Source organism: Fistularia commersonii, chromosome 16 (assembly GCF_037954325.1).
Source record: "Fistularia commersonii isolate RoL2024-O1a breed Wild chromosome 16, RoL_Fcom_v1.0, whole genome shotgun sequence".
Taxonomy (NCBI): Eukaryota; Metazoa; Chordata; class Actinopteri; order Syngnathiformes; family Fistulariidae; genus Fistularia; species Fistularia commersonii.
The window spans coordinates 9,360,977-9,377,196 of NC_141299.1; the positions used below are offsets into that span (position 1 = coordinate 9,360,977).

Genomic DNA, 16,220 nt, shown 5'->3' on the forward strand with positions numbered 1-16,220 from the left:
AAAGCATTCCTAATTTGACAGCAACTGACCTGATTGCTGAGTTGACATCTGTTCTGCAGGATTCTGTCTCTGCTGCTCAGTGAAATGTTTATAACAGAGCAGAATAAGCCTCTTGTTAACATCCTACTTGCTTCACATGCTTGGGATGGCAAACTCAAGAGGCACAAGCAAGCAAATACTTTCATTCATTGTCACAACACAGGACAATGAATCTTCCGTCTTCAAGACATGACAACTACAACTTGCACCATTCAGCAGTTCCTACTGAAGGATCTGGATTCTTTTTGAAATATACAAACACAGAAGTGCAAGTAAAAGAATGCTGACATGCAAAATGTGTAAGATAATTTAAAATTGGATTTATTGGCATTTTAAATTTTAAATACACAATGCAACAAGTTATAATCTCAAACCAATACGAATTATTTTTTTTTTATTTGTAGCACTATTTACAAAAAGTATTTGCATCTGATAGAAACTGTACAGTCATCTATCCTCGGGGGTCATAAGAAAAAGTATACAAGTAGTGAGGCAACTGGAGTGAAAGGCCACAAGTGTGATACGGAACTTGGACGTTTGCAACATCAGTGAAGATAGCAATTAGGTCAAAACATCTTCTCTTCATTCATTGTGTTTCAAAACAAATAAACCAACCCAACGTGGGACCCCCACTGTTGAAGTCACTGACCACATCATTTTCCTACGTATTTTTCTAAAACTTTTCTTTCGAACATTGAACTAAAAACAGAAAAAAAACAAAATTATCTTTGGAATCTGTGGTAGTTATAACAGGTTCACAAGATCATACTTGAGTGATTCCTTGCTGAGACCTCAGGCCTTTTTCATCTTGCCTGTGTGATTGCTGCCATTTTCATGGTGAGTGGAGCCATTGCTTGTGCCGTTGGCAGGTCCATGATCAATGCCATTGCCAGTGTCATGGTGCTTTCCATGTGTGTACACAGCTGTGCCGTTCTGACATGGCTTTATGTCCTGCTTTGGCAGTCGTTTACCCTTCACGTATGCTTGGATCCAGAAGTTAGAGAAGAGTATGAAGAACAAGGTTCCATACATCCAGACAAGGTGGATGATTATAGGGAACTGGTAGTTGCAGCTGTCCATAAAGTAATACTGAGTAGCATGAAGAGATACAAGGACAAACTGGGTCTGTTGGGGCGGGGTGGGGGTTGGGGAAACAGGGTTACAGTCCTTAGTCTCATTCTTTACAGTTATGAATGAATGTAGCATGTTAACAAGAACCTGAGTTGTCTAAACAAAATATAAAAACTCAAACTCCCAACTGCTCCTTTCTCAGAAATACTGCTAAAGTTTATATACGTACCAACTGAATGGCAGTCATGTATTTCTTCCACCACAAAAATTTCCGGAATCGTGGTCCAGCAGCAGCAAGGCCATAGTAGAAATACATGATGACGTGAACGGTAGAATTCACCATGGCATGGAAAGATCCCATTCCACCTGGGTAATAATCACAAAGGCTGATTTTGAGCATTGTGAAAAAATCTAACATCTGTCAAGCAGTTATGAAGTTAGAGGCCATTGAGTCTACTCGTATGTACTTAATCAGTTTATGCCTTTATAATTGTGTGTAGTTTACATCAAATGTTTTGAGGTTAAAAGGCCCAACAAATTAAACATCTGACATTGCAATTCAACTATATTTGGAATAAAAAAAAACCTATGAAAACCATATGGATGATTTAATTCAACGGTCAGTGTTGTTCAAACTGCAAACAACCTGATTGAGTTTGTTAAAGTGTTCTCACCAGGAGCATAGCTAACCCCCCACCACCAGGTCCAAGGCATGAAGGAGTGGTGGAAGATGTGTAAGAAGGTGATCTGGCCATGCTTTTTCCTCAACACAAAGAAGACCTGACCAAAAGATTGTTGTTTTAATGAAAGTCAAGTACATGGTTGATAAAAAGTAAAAGTGATTACCAAAATTTTCAAAAGCGGACTCACAGTGTCAAAAAGCTCAATAATCTTGGAGAACCAGAACACCCAAGCTACCCGGACCATCTAAAATAGAATAAGACTTTAAAATCATCTTAAAATGATATCAATTTCAAAAGAGAAAAAAAGAAATCTAAATGGAAATCAAGACAGGAAACATTCATAGGAGTTGTGCAAAGACTCACTCTCAGTGATTCAGGACTGTCAGATGTATCAACTGGGTCGCATCGCCAGGTATATGTTGTGAGCCAGCCAGACATCAAGAACTATATTACAAAAAAATACTTTAGATATGTTCCAAATGTCTATAAATTAAATTTTACAAAAAAAAAAAAAAAAAAAGGTATTCTTACTTCATAAACAATGAATACTGACAGAACCACCAGCATGAAGTTGTAGACAATCATGGCTTCCTGTAGCTGGAAAGGCTTGCGGTTGGCCATAATCCGAGGTCCCAGATACAATACGAAGAGTAGGTAGGCCAGCAATATGGCAGTCATGGGAATGGGATTGCCCATCAGAGGATAACCAAGAAGCCGTGGATCTAGACAGACAGTGAATTAATACAAAAAAAAAACAAAAAAAAACCACACATATCATACATAATCATCCCGTTGTACTTATTTATATAACCTACCGACATCTGCCATGAGGTAGTTATAGATATCCATGGTATGTGAGGCAATCTCCTGAAGCATGTTTGTTTTTTTCTATTTGATATCCAGTTATCTACAAAAAAAAAGAAAATGCAGCTCAGTTTCCATTAAAACAAAACAGATGAGACTTTTCCAGCAGTTTCATATCAATTCCAAACAAAAGGAAATAACCAGATTCCAGAATGTATTCTGGCACATCTTTTAGTTATGAAACAAGTAAATGCGTCTCAAACATCATGGTCTACACGTCATCCATTTGCATGTTGAAACTCGAATGGAACCGTAACTGCTATAAACGTGCTGCACTCATTTGGGATTAACACCTTATAAGAAGAGGTTGATCACTGCTAGACAGACATTTTAACAGAAATACACACATTTAAAAAGCAGAATTATGCTGGAAGTAAAGTAATCACATCAGAGCAATGATTGAGTCCTACCCACAGTTACTGACCAATACATGCCCCCAGGCATGTGCATTTTGTTACATTTCCTGATTCAGCTAGACTGAAATGCAATTACTGAGACTGAGAAGCCCAACCCTCAGCAACAAAAAAAAAAAAAAAAAAAAAACTCCCAACAAAATCCTTGGGTACACAGTTCAACTCTGACATGGTCTGATACCAGGGAGGTGGTGTCACAGAAGAACTGCATCCAGTATCCCACACGGGGGGTAGTGTTTGGTGTTTCTACTTCCCAAACAAGGACCTTTGTCAAATTCTTAAACCGTGAAAGAGAAAAAAAAAAAAAAAAAAAAAAAAAAAAAAAAAACATTCATAGGTAAATCTTAATTCCCTGTGGTTTTGTGGAAGCTGCATTCTTAAACTGCACCATAATCCAAAGGAAGAATACTGCAAAGATTGCAACAGTATTGTATTTTCAGGAATATTCTGTTTAGAAGAGGACAAAGTCAACTGCATAACTCAAAAGGCTTCACAAATTAGAGGAACATGCACGGTGGTTTCCCAAGGAAGTGTTGTTGATGTGCAACCTACTGCTCACTTTGGACTGACAAAGACCAGTCTCCCTTAAATATGATCAACAGCTAATTACTCCATGGCATGGAATGCGGTGCAGGCAGATGAGCAAACAGATTGCCAGCAAGTATACTGAAAACTTCAAAATGATGAATTTAAACCAAAAAGGAGTCTGTTGACATTTTAAAACACCGGTTATTGTAAAATACAACTTCAACAAAATTACAGGAAATAATTATTTTCCCAGCATATTCAAACAGAGCTCACAATCTGCCACTATTAAAATCTTATACTGAATGCACTATGCACACAAACACCTAACAGCAAACCTTTAAACAAGAACAATCAAATTCATCTGGCCAAAGAGCTTACTTAATGTTCATCACCAGATCATTACTTTGAATTTAACATTTTCTGCCCTCATATTGTTATGACACACCAAGAGAAGTCAGATCCCCAGACAAACTGAACATTCCCCTTTTACTGCAGATAGCCCAGTCTCTTCACGTCAGCAAACACATTGCATTATCTATGAGGTTGATCCAATAGTTTTAAGCTTGAGTTCAGCTTTTCTTGCTGGTGCGCAGTGTCACACTCAGTCCAACTGACTGATTTCCTTCCACTCAATTGGTGTATTAGAGCAACTTGTGCTTATCTGCAGGCCTTGGCCTTATCACCAACAATGCAAATGGTGGCACTGTAGAACAATCAGATACATGACATTTCTAAAAACCCTTACACAAAAAGTTGTGGTTGTTTTTGTATGGATGAGACATTCGGTCAGGCGCCTGCATTTTCAGCAAGAGCGCCAACAGGTCTGTGATGATAGCAAACATCAAGGTGTAGAGTGTCTTGTTCTGAGGAAAAATGCTGAACAGTTAAATTAATCCTTCGGTCACATGAAAGCCCAGATAACATTATTTCATTCTGACTTTGAATTGAGTTGTAAGAAATGTAATTGCTCTTAATCTCCATGTTTAGGTCATTTTTTCCCCGACTCGAAATTATAAAGGCAGGTTCTTACTCTACTGCAAATTATATTGGCATGTTGAAGCAAGTCAGTATAACAGAGGGTTTGTATACATGATATCAGATTCACTGCAACCATTCCAGTTTTCACGGAATTTACAAGTTGGGTTGTAGATGCTAATTGCTCATTGGGACATTTACAAAGTCTTTATTCAGTCATTCTCTTTCATTTTTCCTCTATTAATGAAATATGGCACTTTTAATGGGATGTCAGGAGAACAAAAAAAAATGCACGAGTAGTTTAGGAATATAGTCTCATGATAAGATTATGCCAAGGAGAAGAAATAAACACCTATCCAAATCTACAACCAAAAAGAGACATTTAAAGAAACTGAAATGGAAACCACATCATTTCAGTTTAAAGAAACCAGATAAGCTATGCCACTGATATATAACATCAGAAGGAGAGTTAGTTTTGACAGTTTTCACCTCCTTGGTAATCTGAATCTGTTGTACTATTGTAAATGTCGCACTTAATTATCAATACACTAGAACTAGGGACATCACTTAAATTCTTATAAACTAACTCATGAATTAAAGACTTACACATGGATGCTTACTTTCTAACAAGGCACAAAAGAAAATGTGCATTTCCCAAACAACAGACTGGGGCAAATTAGCATCCACTGACATACAGTGAGAGATGTACACCATTCCCTCCCCACTGATATGCAGATATTTTAGAGCATTTACCAGAGCTTAAGTTGGGTATTAGATCCCCTTTCAGTTATTTTGTATGTGCCGTCACAACCACCCATTCATCGCTGGACAACCTTGACCAGGTTTACGCCCACTGAAAAAAATTATAGTAAGAGTGGAAAAGAAGAGAGGAGGGCATTTCCTTTGAGTCATGTTAATGAATCATAGGAATGGAAAAGTGGATGTCACACACACAAGGTAAGAGTTAATGAACAACAAATGGAGAAGTCAAACCCATTCAAACCTATCAATCAAAAAAAAAAAAAAAAAAAAAAAAAAGTTACCGCAGCTCATTTAGTGGGGAAAAAAAAAGGGAACAGCCACATTGTCAAAGACAGAACTGGAATCTTAAAATGCCAAAAGAACAGAACAGAAACCTTTCCTGAGAGAGGAAAAAAAAAAGCTTATGATTTAAATTGACCTACACAGCTCACAAGAGCAGCATGCTTCACACCCAAGTTAGTTTGACCTCTGGACAACATCAGACAACTTACCTTGTTTGGATTATAATTTTCCACTTATATCTTGCAGTTTATGCTGTGCTGAATCCTTTCACAGCCTCTCCATGAACTAGGTGTAGACAGGATGGGGCAGCAGAAGTGAAAAAAGTCAAAAAGGGAAAAAAAACAAAACAAAACATACATACAGTAGAGCAAGGAGAGAGGGAGAGATGGGGTAAGTAAACTGACAAAGTGTGACTGGTACAGCAGTCTTCCAAATCCCCACCCTCCCTGACTCACACTGTCAATGAATAACTTGCTCAGAGAGAAGGGAGGGAAGGAGGTTGAACCAGAGAGAGGGGGCAGGGGGGCTGGGGGAGCTGGCACTGCAAGAGAGCACTGAAGACAGACAACTGCATTAGGCGGCCCTAATATAAACCCACACCACACACCCTCCGCCCCCCAAAAATCCTCAATTTGTGGCTGCCCCCCCGACTGTCAATAGTCAAGACTTTCTCCCTTTTCCTCTGGGCCACACCCTCGACTCACTGTAACAATGCTGAAGTTACCCTGAAAGTTCTCTCTGGGGTGTGGGGTGGGCAGATATTATTCAGAGGCAGCAGGCGAGAAATCAGTGGCGACTCTGTTATCATGAAGGGGGCCATTGTTACAGTTACTGGCTCTCTACAAAGCCAACACCCATGTCTTGAAAAAGACCAACAAAAAACAACTTGCTTCAAATTTCCTCTTTGTTTCGATAATCAGGGCAATTCCAACAAAATAATAAGCATTAGTGTACATTCCTGCTAATTTATTTATTTTTTATATTTGTTCAATATTTTTCCAGAATGAATGCACCACTACCTTGTGCTACTCAAATACGCATTCATGACCTGTCTATCAAGAAAAAAAGATGCATTCAAGCTCCAGGTAGACAGAATCAAAAAACACTTAAAAGTCAAGATAGTATCGCTAGTAGCAGAAAAAGGATTACTTCAATTCATGACTCATACCCTAATGCTAGACATTGTTCCAACAACATGAAAGTGTTTTTTTTTCTCCTCAGTAAAGAAATCACTGATATCTGCCAAACTCACAGTTTAAAAGAAGAGGCAAACATTAGTCGAAGCTGTGAAATGTGTCTTTTAGAAGTAGTTAAATTGCAACCACAGGCAAAAAATATTCTTTAACAATAAAATTTTTCTTGGAAGTGTTGACAATTGAAGTGGCATTGCAGGCTGATGTAATACAGGTTTTATACATAGATTGTCATATTGACAACTACTGCACTGTTTATCCTTCCATTTCAAAACCCATGTGCAGAACATCAATGCATCTACTTTGGCATTCTTGCTGAACAACAGCCAGACATATTGTACTAATGGTCATTTAACTGGTGGGATTTCATAATATGAAATAATGGCATATTGCTAATGCCCACCTCATGGAAAGGCTCAATTATTCCTGTAGTGCTCTAAATTAGTAGTTACACATGGTTCTGAGATGGCTATCTAGTAGAGTGGTCACTTCTGACTTCCGACTACTGGTACTTCGGATCTTTGGTGACTGAATTGCCCTTTTTGTAAATCAATTTGGATAAAAGTGTCTGCCAAATGTTGTAATGTAATGTAATGGTAGCCCTGAACAACCTACTAGGCTAAAAGAGTAAACAGAAGGGTCAAAACCTGAGCAGCTTTCACCTAAACTACTATTCAGGTTGTCTGGCTTCAGGTAGATAACACAGAAAAGATATGAAATGCGAGCTCAAAATAGATGAAAGGTATAATTTTAGTATAATGGAGGTAATTGTTTTGAATATTTATTATATGGATTTGAAGTCATAATACCCAGCACTGTAGTGTGGCATCAATGCCTTGGACATTGATTCAACCGTAACATTTCACTCACAGAAAAGATAAAGGAGAGAAAAAATATTTACCTAGAATATTTGTAATTCTGCAGAACATCAAAATAATCTATATTATACACTCTGGGTCACATGGAATGCCGACACCTATCCCAGCTGTCATTGGACGAGAGGCGGGGAACACAATATATCTATATACATATACACACACGTATACATACATACATACATATATATATAAACTAAATTGAGCTGTCACTTTGTTGTCATATTGTTTCAAACCCTCTCCTTGCTGCATTGAGCTCATTGCATTTCAACTTTCAAGGTTCTCACAGGTGTTTCCCCTTAAAAATCACAGACGCTTTATGGTTCAAAGCTACAAAACTCTTGTTTAAAAGTAAAATTTGATTTAATTTCTATTTCAACATTAATATTGCTCACACTCAGGAATTCATAAAAATTGGGTTATTTTATAGGAACAGACAGTTTGGAGTGCAATGAGAAGAGAACATCAACTTGGTTGTATGATCACAAGTAACAGGCCAAAACTCAATCCTGCCATTTAATAGTAAAACTGTATGTTGTTTTGCCATTGTCAACAAGCTTCATTACACTACAGAAAATGTTCTTTGACAGAAAGACCATTTGGTCTAAATAAGAAACTCTACATCGAAGCACCTGACAACATCCACAAAAGTGGTACAGTACTAATGCAAATGAGGTTCAGCTAATATCACAGCATGATGTAATGATATTGTAGATAATCTCTTCCTCATTACACTGTATCTAAGTGTGACAGGGCTGGTTTAACTAGTCATTCTAGCTCTGGAGGGGGGGCTAGTGACACCACCCGGATGCATTTCAGTTCTTCCTCCAAATACCGAAACACACCTGACAACGAAATACATCATTCTTTGCCACAGCAGCTGACATTACTGTTTAAAAAATGATAGAAATCTCAATTTGCGAGACCAAACCCTCTTTCCACCTTGCACAAAAAAAGGGTAAAAATATAAATAAATTGCAAAATGATCAAGTAGAGGATGTAGAAATGCCATTTATTGTAGTTTACAAAAAGAGCTTTAAATCAATGACTGCATGGTTCACTTGTCTTAATTCAGCATGCATGGCAAATGGTTTGTTGAAAAGTGACCCTCTTCTCCCCTACTAGGGAAACAGACCTCAGGGCCATATATTATGGGTTTACAGTCACCTTTTCAAAAACAGCTGTTATCAACATCAGTTAAAAGAAATACAATAACATTTTCATGTGTCCACAATTACTTGGTTACCAGCTTGGTTTGAAATTAGTGTAGTTCTTCATTCACAGCTTAGAGTTTATTTTAAATAAAATGTAATAAATGAGAAATATAGTTCTCTATTTCACTGACTAACCTTTTTCTTCAATACAGGGTGAACAAATAAGTCCCTCTGAGGTGGGATGTCAAATATTACCTGTTCACCTTCAATAAAGCCTGTGGTCAAATAACTGTTTAGGACTACGTATTACATCCAAACAGAGTCTAGTGAATGAGGAGGTAGTATATTAGTATCTCAGCTTGGATGGTTTGCAACCCATGTTCCAATGCCCACCAGGGTTAATGTATTACCATGTTACTAAAATCTGCAAGTTTTGCAAAACTTAGTTCATTGTTATTAAATATACATTTATTTTAAGAAGCATATTAGAAAGGCAGTGAAGAATCTGGATTTTAAAAGGGTTAAATGTGTGCCCAAAATAAAATTGAGCAATATTATTGAATGGGCTGTTGACTTGTGCGTGTAAATTAAGGTTGAATTCACATGTATGCAGCAAATGCATTAAAGCTTTGAGTAAAATTTCTACCGCCTTGTCACACACTGCTGTTAGTACTAACTGTCACTCCACAAACCCCAGTTCTTGCTGTGCAATGTGAAATAGTTCCAGTGTAGAGCACATGGAGGCTGGTTGGTCACATCAAAATAGGCAAAATCTTCAGGGGCACACTGGTCTAAATCTTAGAGCATAACTATAACAATCTTTGCATGTGATGCAATTATATTTAATTGAGCACAGCTAAATTTGAATGCGCCTGTTATCTCACCTGTATCGTAGAGACAACAAAGATAAACTGAGCTACACACAAAAACATCTGGCTCCATTCTTATAAAGTTACAAGTTAACTTGACAGACTTGTCTTTAAAAAAAAAAAAGCTTACCCCTAAAGGGAAACAACTGGATCAGTAAAAAATGCCTTTCTCACTTCTGTAACTTAACCACTCTAATAAGGAAATAACTTGTAAAAGTTAAATCGACTCACTGAAGATACTACAGGTATATATGTTGTGAGGCCAATAAGAACGAATGGCTCATCTTGGCCATACATTTGCAAATTTTGTAAAAATATGAAATATAGCAGCTCTTGCCATCAGAAATGTTTGAAACTCTTGTTTAAACAATTTCGATATAAAGCTATTTTTGCACCTAAATCTTACCATATGAATGTGTCAAAACAACTTCACAGAGAGATATGGAAAACAAAAATTCAATTGACCTTATTTCAAATAAATGTGATGTGACAGTGCAAAGAACTGTAATTTGGATCATCTCAAACTAATCATTACTATTACACTGTCCTTTTAAAGAGTTCAGTCTACACATTTGAAGGGGAGAAAGCCAGCCATCTTTATTTCATAAACAATTTTTCCTAAAACTTAGAAAGCCCACCAATTCAGAGCAGTTTTCCCCCTGTGAAAGATCTTTATGATTAAATAATAGGTAAAGTAAATTAATTGTAAACAAAAATGCAGAGGTAGTAGGAGTTGTTACCCCCAGCACTGGAATGTTGCTAAACTTGTCTCAGGACTGAAATGTTTACACCCCCACCCCCTCGTGTATGGATGAGAGTGGGTGTGTGCCACTGCCTGGGACACATCACCCCCTGTACAGCTTAATAAAAAATAAAATAATTAAAAATTGAAACAGCTTGCATCGAAACCTGCATTCCCCCATGTATAGGTCTAACCACAACTCAGATGTCTGGAATTTTCTAGCTAAATCACTAGTGCATCTAGTCTGGTCCTACTTGGAGAAAATGACGTTGATATGGACTGTGGAGAATCTGTTACACAGAGGGTGAGGGTAGAATAAGAAAACTGACAGTGTTTTTTTTTTTCTTTTTAGATTTCCAATTCATCTACAGTTTCCTGTATGATTCAAAATATTCTACTGCAAGAAACTGAAATGTCCACAAAAAAAAAAGCCTCCCGGGTCAAGTTGAGCCATAGATTTGGAAACCTATGGTGTTAGACAGATCTTTGAGGAGTGAGGAAGAAAAAAAAGATAATTTGCAACTCTCCTGGCAGATTAAAAAGTGAAATATAAAAATAATCAGAAATTAAGCAATGGGACAGCATACATAAGAAGACAGAATTTTATGCCTGCAGGGAACATATGGAGTCAATTTTATGACTAACGATAAGTTCTATATGATAAATGACTTTGTGCATATAATTTGAGAGCGAAACTCTTACACTGTGGTGCCAAGTTATAGCAAACAGTATGACAAGTGATATGTGAAAAAATAGATAAAGATTAAATAGGAACTCTGAGAATCCATGGTTGTGCACAGTGCTGTGCAAAACCAGCTTTGAGTGATGTGGGCTAAATCAGAAATTTGGTTCAATAAATCCTTACAATCTCTTTTAAAAGACTTCGCTTGACTGAACACTCGCGGACGGGGAAAACCCTTAAAAAATGATTATCAAACTTTTCAGTGACTCTACGGCAGCCATGCACAAACTATAGCCCACAGGCCATTTAAGGCGCATTTGACTTTTTAAATCCAGGCCCTGAAATACTCATGTTCCCCCAATAGATAGCGTACTCCTCGCACAAAGACCGTCTTTGGAGTGTGGTGCATTACTCTTTGTCACTTTGCCAATAAAGGGACAACATTGTTTAAACCAATTGTTCCTGTCACAATAGCCCTGATCCATTGCGGTCTGGCCACCCCTAGAATTCATACAATCTGCTGTCATATCTGGTTCTTAGAAGTTAACAGCAGGTCTTTAAATGCTGCAAGCTGTGAGGTGGGGCCTCCATTGAACAGACTTGTTTGTTTAACACACCCCACAGGTCGTCTATTAGCTATGAAGGGAATTTGGAGGCCAAGTCAGTACCTTGGACTTGTGTTCCTCAAACAACTTCTGAACATTTTTTTCAAGGTGGTATTGCAAATACTTGCTGAAATAGGCCGTGGACATTAGGAATACAGCTTCCTTCAAGTGGATTACTTTGTCTACCAGAATGATTCGGTTGTCGGTATTGTCAATAAAGTCTTTACAAACATAGCAGTAACACTGTTCAAAGCATCACACTGCCGTCCCCTGTTCACCATCTTCCTGAAAGTGTATCCTGGTTCCCCTTTCTCCCCCAGGGAACCAACATAGAGATATGTGATGTACTGTGACAACAAAATGTTGACTAGCTGCAAAATATATCCTATTCCCATTGGGAAATCAATGTTATGTTACCCATCCGTAAGAGGTCATAGTGTTATAGCTGGTCGGCGAGCAAATATATGGATAACAAAATGGCTATAAAAGCTAGTGTAATAAAATTCCAGAGGGCGACGGCAGCAGTTTTCTCAAACCTTTGTTCAGTAAGAGTGGTATGTTCTGAAGGTACTCATCCTTATATTGGTTTAGAATATTATCTTGAAAAAAATCTGGCCTGAGCATGACATAACTGGCCTTACTTCAAGTTCACCAACTTTAGGATTGAGATGATGAGGCAACCTATCTGGATATATTGAATATTTTTTGTGAAAAAGCCCCCTGGCACAGTTATTTTATGGCTGCGTGTCATGCCTTTCCACCTGACTCTTACAGAACTGGCAGCTCTATCAGAGAAGAGCATATCAAAAACAAAAACTACTGTCATGATAAAATAAGCAATTGTCGAGCCAACCAGGTACACAGGTTGGGCTTATGCAAGATTTAGAACATGAATGGAATTACACCTGCCATGACAAGATTACTAGAAGCCCAGTTTACATTAGACATGAACATGCACGCTGAAAACTGAAAACACCATTTACGAGAGTACAGCTCTAGACACAGACGTCTGATGACTCAGACAACATTCTGAGATTGACTGGACGACGTGGGACAATTATTTTTGTACTGTAAACAGCAATTTTTCCTCTGTAACTGTAAGCTACTGCCATACCCCCTTTATATCTGTCTAACTGAAAAATAATTCAATTTAGGTTTAGAGAAATAATGATAGGGGCATTGACCCAGTTTTTATTGTTTTCCTTTTAAATGCAAGATAAAGAAATAGTAGACGTCACTCAGATGCTGCACTTTATTGACAGGTACAACTCTCCCCCATGAATGTGAATTGACCTGACAAGTTCACTGTGCCAATTTGAATTGCTTTAGGCAATTCACAGAATTTTACAGTTACTTACAATCTGACCTTTGGTCTTAATTTAAAAAATAAACGAATAAATGATCAAATAAAGAAAGGTCACAATATTCAAGACCACCAAGTCCACAAAGACAAACTGCATCAAATCCTTGCATTGTTCAAGTAATTGCAAATATTGAAAACAATATATAAATTGTGCAGGAATTTAGCTTGAGCATGTGGTATGTGTAAGAAGAAATCACCTACAATGCCGTGCACAGAAGTTTGCGTGTATCATATCTCCCTACTGTGTCAGTCGAGTCACGTCATTTTCCAGGTCTCCATGGTGAGGAGAGATCATGCAGCTTAAGTACCATTTGTTTTGCAGTCACTGAAGTTGTCTTTTTTTTCTCCACCCATGAAAACAGATATGTCTAATTTGATAGGCACTTCTGACAAATTGTATACCAAAAACAGAGATAAGTAAAACCAATGATCTGCAAGATCATTCAAACAGTAACTTCTTGTTGCTTTTATTTTATTACACAAATTTGGCAATAACACTTCACTTTTACAGCCATTAACTTGCAGGGGAGTAAAAACCTAATACAGCATGACCCACACACACAAACACACACCTATATATACATGCAGGGTTTTTTTTTTTCCAGCGATTCCCTTCAGGAGTCGCCACAGCAAATCAACCTCCTCCATCTAATTTACGAATATACGAATATATTCACTATCTCTCCTGTGCACATGACCAAACCATCTCAGCCTGGCTTCTCTCACCTTATATCCAAAACCTATCCAACATCCTGATCCTATCCGTTCTCATCACACCAAAAGAGAACCTCAACATCTTCGTCTCTAGTACCTCCAGCTTTACTTCCATCTTTTCCTCATTGCCACGGTCTCTAAACCATACAATATTGCTGGACTCTTCAATACCTTTATTTTCACCCTGGTTTATACTCTTTTATCACACATTAGCAGTTGTCGATCATCTATCTGTCAAAAATCAAAGCATTACTTGGCCAAAACGATTTGGAACACAATTAGAGAGAATATCCATGAAGCCATAAATTAAAATTTTCACATTTTTGCACTTTGAGAGTCCCTCTGATTTAATGCAAAACTAGGAATGTATTATGTGGTAAGGCAAAATTGAATGACTTATTCCCCAAACTACTAAAGAAATGCAATGCTGGTTGCTGTGAGAAACAGTAAGATGCGGTTCTGCGGTGCAGGACACCCTAGGCAAAATCTTAATAGACTTCTCTAAGAAATTAACACAAGCCGATCCCCTGAAAACATGGTAATTGTCATACAACTTCGGATATCTCTTCTCACACAGGACTGTTGAAAGTTGATGTGAAATCATGAATCAGTGAAGGAGTTCACAACCAATATAAGGGGCCTTGTATGAATTTGTTTTAACACTGATTTGATTCCAAGTTAGGTACATTTATTGAGTGGGTGGGGAGAGGGAGCATTACTTTAGGCAGGAACAGACAGATGCACTTTATCCATGCGCTGCCTTGTTGAACAAAATGTAAACACATTGTGGTTTTAAGATCAATGACAGGTATGACTTTAAGTGCGACAAAAGTTCGACTACGTGCGTCGCCATCAACGTGACCTTTGTCCGCAGCTGCAGGTGCATTTGATGACAAGAGGTCGGCATCGCTAGCCTGTAACGTTTATCCAACTGAAAAACAAAAACTATTTAGCATCAAAAACGCCTTTGGGAGGATTACCCCCGTCGCCCAGACGCCGCCTCAAGACATGGAGAGTGGTTGCAACGAACCAGAAGGTACTTATCTCCCCGGAGATGCTCTGGTTTGTTTTGTTTTGTTTTGTTTTTTTTATAAAAAAAAACAAAAAAAACGGTATCCCGCAGACGGAGCCACCTGAATGAGTTTTACACGCCCCGTAAATCCGCGACAGAGACGCGCCCTTGAAATGAGCCACACCGGGCGGAAACCCAACATTTCACCATCGTTTAGTCGTGCGAAGACCTTTTAAAAATAGAGGCTACTCACAGGAGCTAGAGGAAGATTCGTAGGATCTGTAGTGACGATCGAAAAGTAGCCCGGCGTCTGCGTGAAGTTAGCGCTCCATTTCCGCTTAAATCTTCCTCCTTTGATGGAAGCGGAAAAAGGTGGAGTCAAACCGCCCACCGATGTCAGTCGGATCATTTAAACGCTGTTTTTTTTTTTTAAATCTATTTTATCTTAATTTCCTTTTGTTTGTGATCAAATATATGTTTAGCTATGCTATCCAAACTTTTACAAATAGACCATAATTTTTGCAGGGCTACTACATGCGAGCAGTGTTTGGGGGAGATGGCAGAGGGAAGCGGATGACAGAGCAACGGTGACGACAGTGCCGTAATAAAAGAAAAAGATGTTTTGGGGTGTTTGGGAGGGTATTTCTCTGCGAATGGTGGATTTTTACGGTTTTAGGTGACTCGGGTTTTTGATTAAGGGTATTAGATTTATTTTAATTGTAAAAAGTGATAGAAACTGCAAAAACGGTGTGCTGCACGACCAACAATGGATCGTCAAGATGAGTTTACACTGATTCTCAAACATGACCTGTATCCAAGCTATAAATATTTTGAAGTATCCTTGTGTTTTTTTCCCCAAAATATTTGGCATTTTACATCGCCAACGGCTTTGCGATTGTGCAGAAATTACGCAGCCATTTGCACAGCAAGGCGGGGATAAGTCAAACATTACAAATTCAATTACATGGTTCGAGGGCGACTTGCTAATTAAAAAAAAAAACTTTAAATATTTATTAATATTAATTTATTATGTAATTGCACTGCTGTCGCTGCAACGGAATTCCCTCATCGAGCTTCAGCTTCAGTCAGAGAAGCAGATCCCTGAGATAAAGAGGCTACAAGTCAGTCAAGTACCAATCCGCCTTTTCCAGGGGTGAGATATTTTAACCAAGCGGGCCTTGACCCCTACTTCTTTTTTCTTCAGTTTTAAGTTTTATGGACATAGGGATTAGCTTGCCTTACGGGCAAATGGGCTCATATTTACTTATATCTACTAATGACCAGTGAATGCAAATATATGTCAATGCCATATTTCCTTGAATTTGAATTTCTGTTACTGTTGGGAATACTTCTCGTGACAGGTTGCCTGTTCAGCTCCCTATTGAGAGCGCTTG

The 16,220-nt window shown here is 38.2% G+C and overlaps 1 protein-coding gene across 5 annotated transcripts; it reads right to left on the reverse strand.

The window, feature by feature from the left end:
• Positions 1–339: 339 nt before the first annotated feature.
• On the reverse strand, positions 340–15,192 carry elovl1b (ELOVL fatty acid elongase 1b). Of its 5 annotated transcripts, XM_086161537.1 has the most exons (10): positions 15,080–15,137; positions 5,827–5,902; positions 4,344–4,461; positions 2,609–2,700; positions 2,325–2,515; positions 2,157–2,237; positions 1,981–2,037; positions 1,785–1,890; positions 1,340–1,476; positions 340–1,164 (listed from the first exon to the last, which is right to left on the reverse strand). In XM_086161537.1, exons 4-10 carry the CDS (start codon positions 2,667–2,669, stop codon positions 832–834), a joined length of 966 nt encoding a protein of 321 aa, XP_086017663.1. In that variant the 5' UTR covers positions 2,670–2,700; positions 4,344–4,461; positions 5,827–5,902; positions 15,080–15,137; the 3' UTR covers positions 340–831. The 5 variants fall into 5 exon arrangements, with proteins under 5 accessions (XP_086017663.1, XP_086017660.1, XP_086017662.1 ...); XM_086161534.1 differs by lacking the exon at positions 4,344–4,461 and having other exon boundaries at positions 15,080–15,157; XM_086161536.1 differs by lacking the exon at positions 15,080–15,137 and having other exon boundaries at positions 5,827–6,048.
• Between the last annotated feature and the right edge of the window lie 1,028 nt (positions 15,193–16,220).

Excerpts from the sequence above, each read along its gene's own strand:
- elovl1b (XM_086161535.1), bottom strand. The coding sequence starts at position 2,669 with ATGCTTCAGGAGATTGCCTCACATACCATGGATATCTATAACTACCTC. Across the intron at positions 2,516-2,608 it reads CTACCTCATGGCAGATGTCG|ATCCACGGCTTCTTGGTTAT; the intron begins GTAGGTTATATA and ends CTGTCTGTCTAG. Across the intron at positions 1,165-1,339 it reads ACATGACTGCCATTCAGTTG|ACCCAGTTTGTCCTTGTATC; the intron begins GTACGTATATAA and ends CCGCCCCAACAG.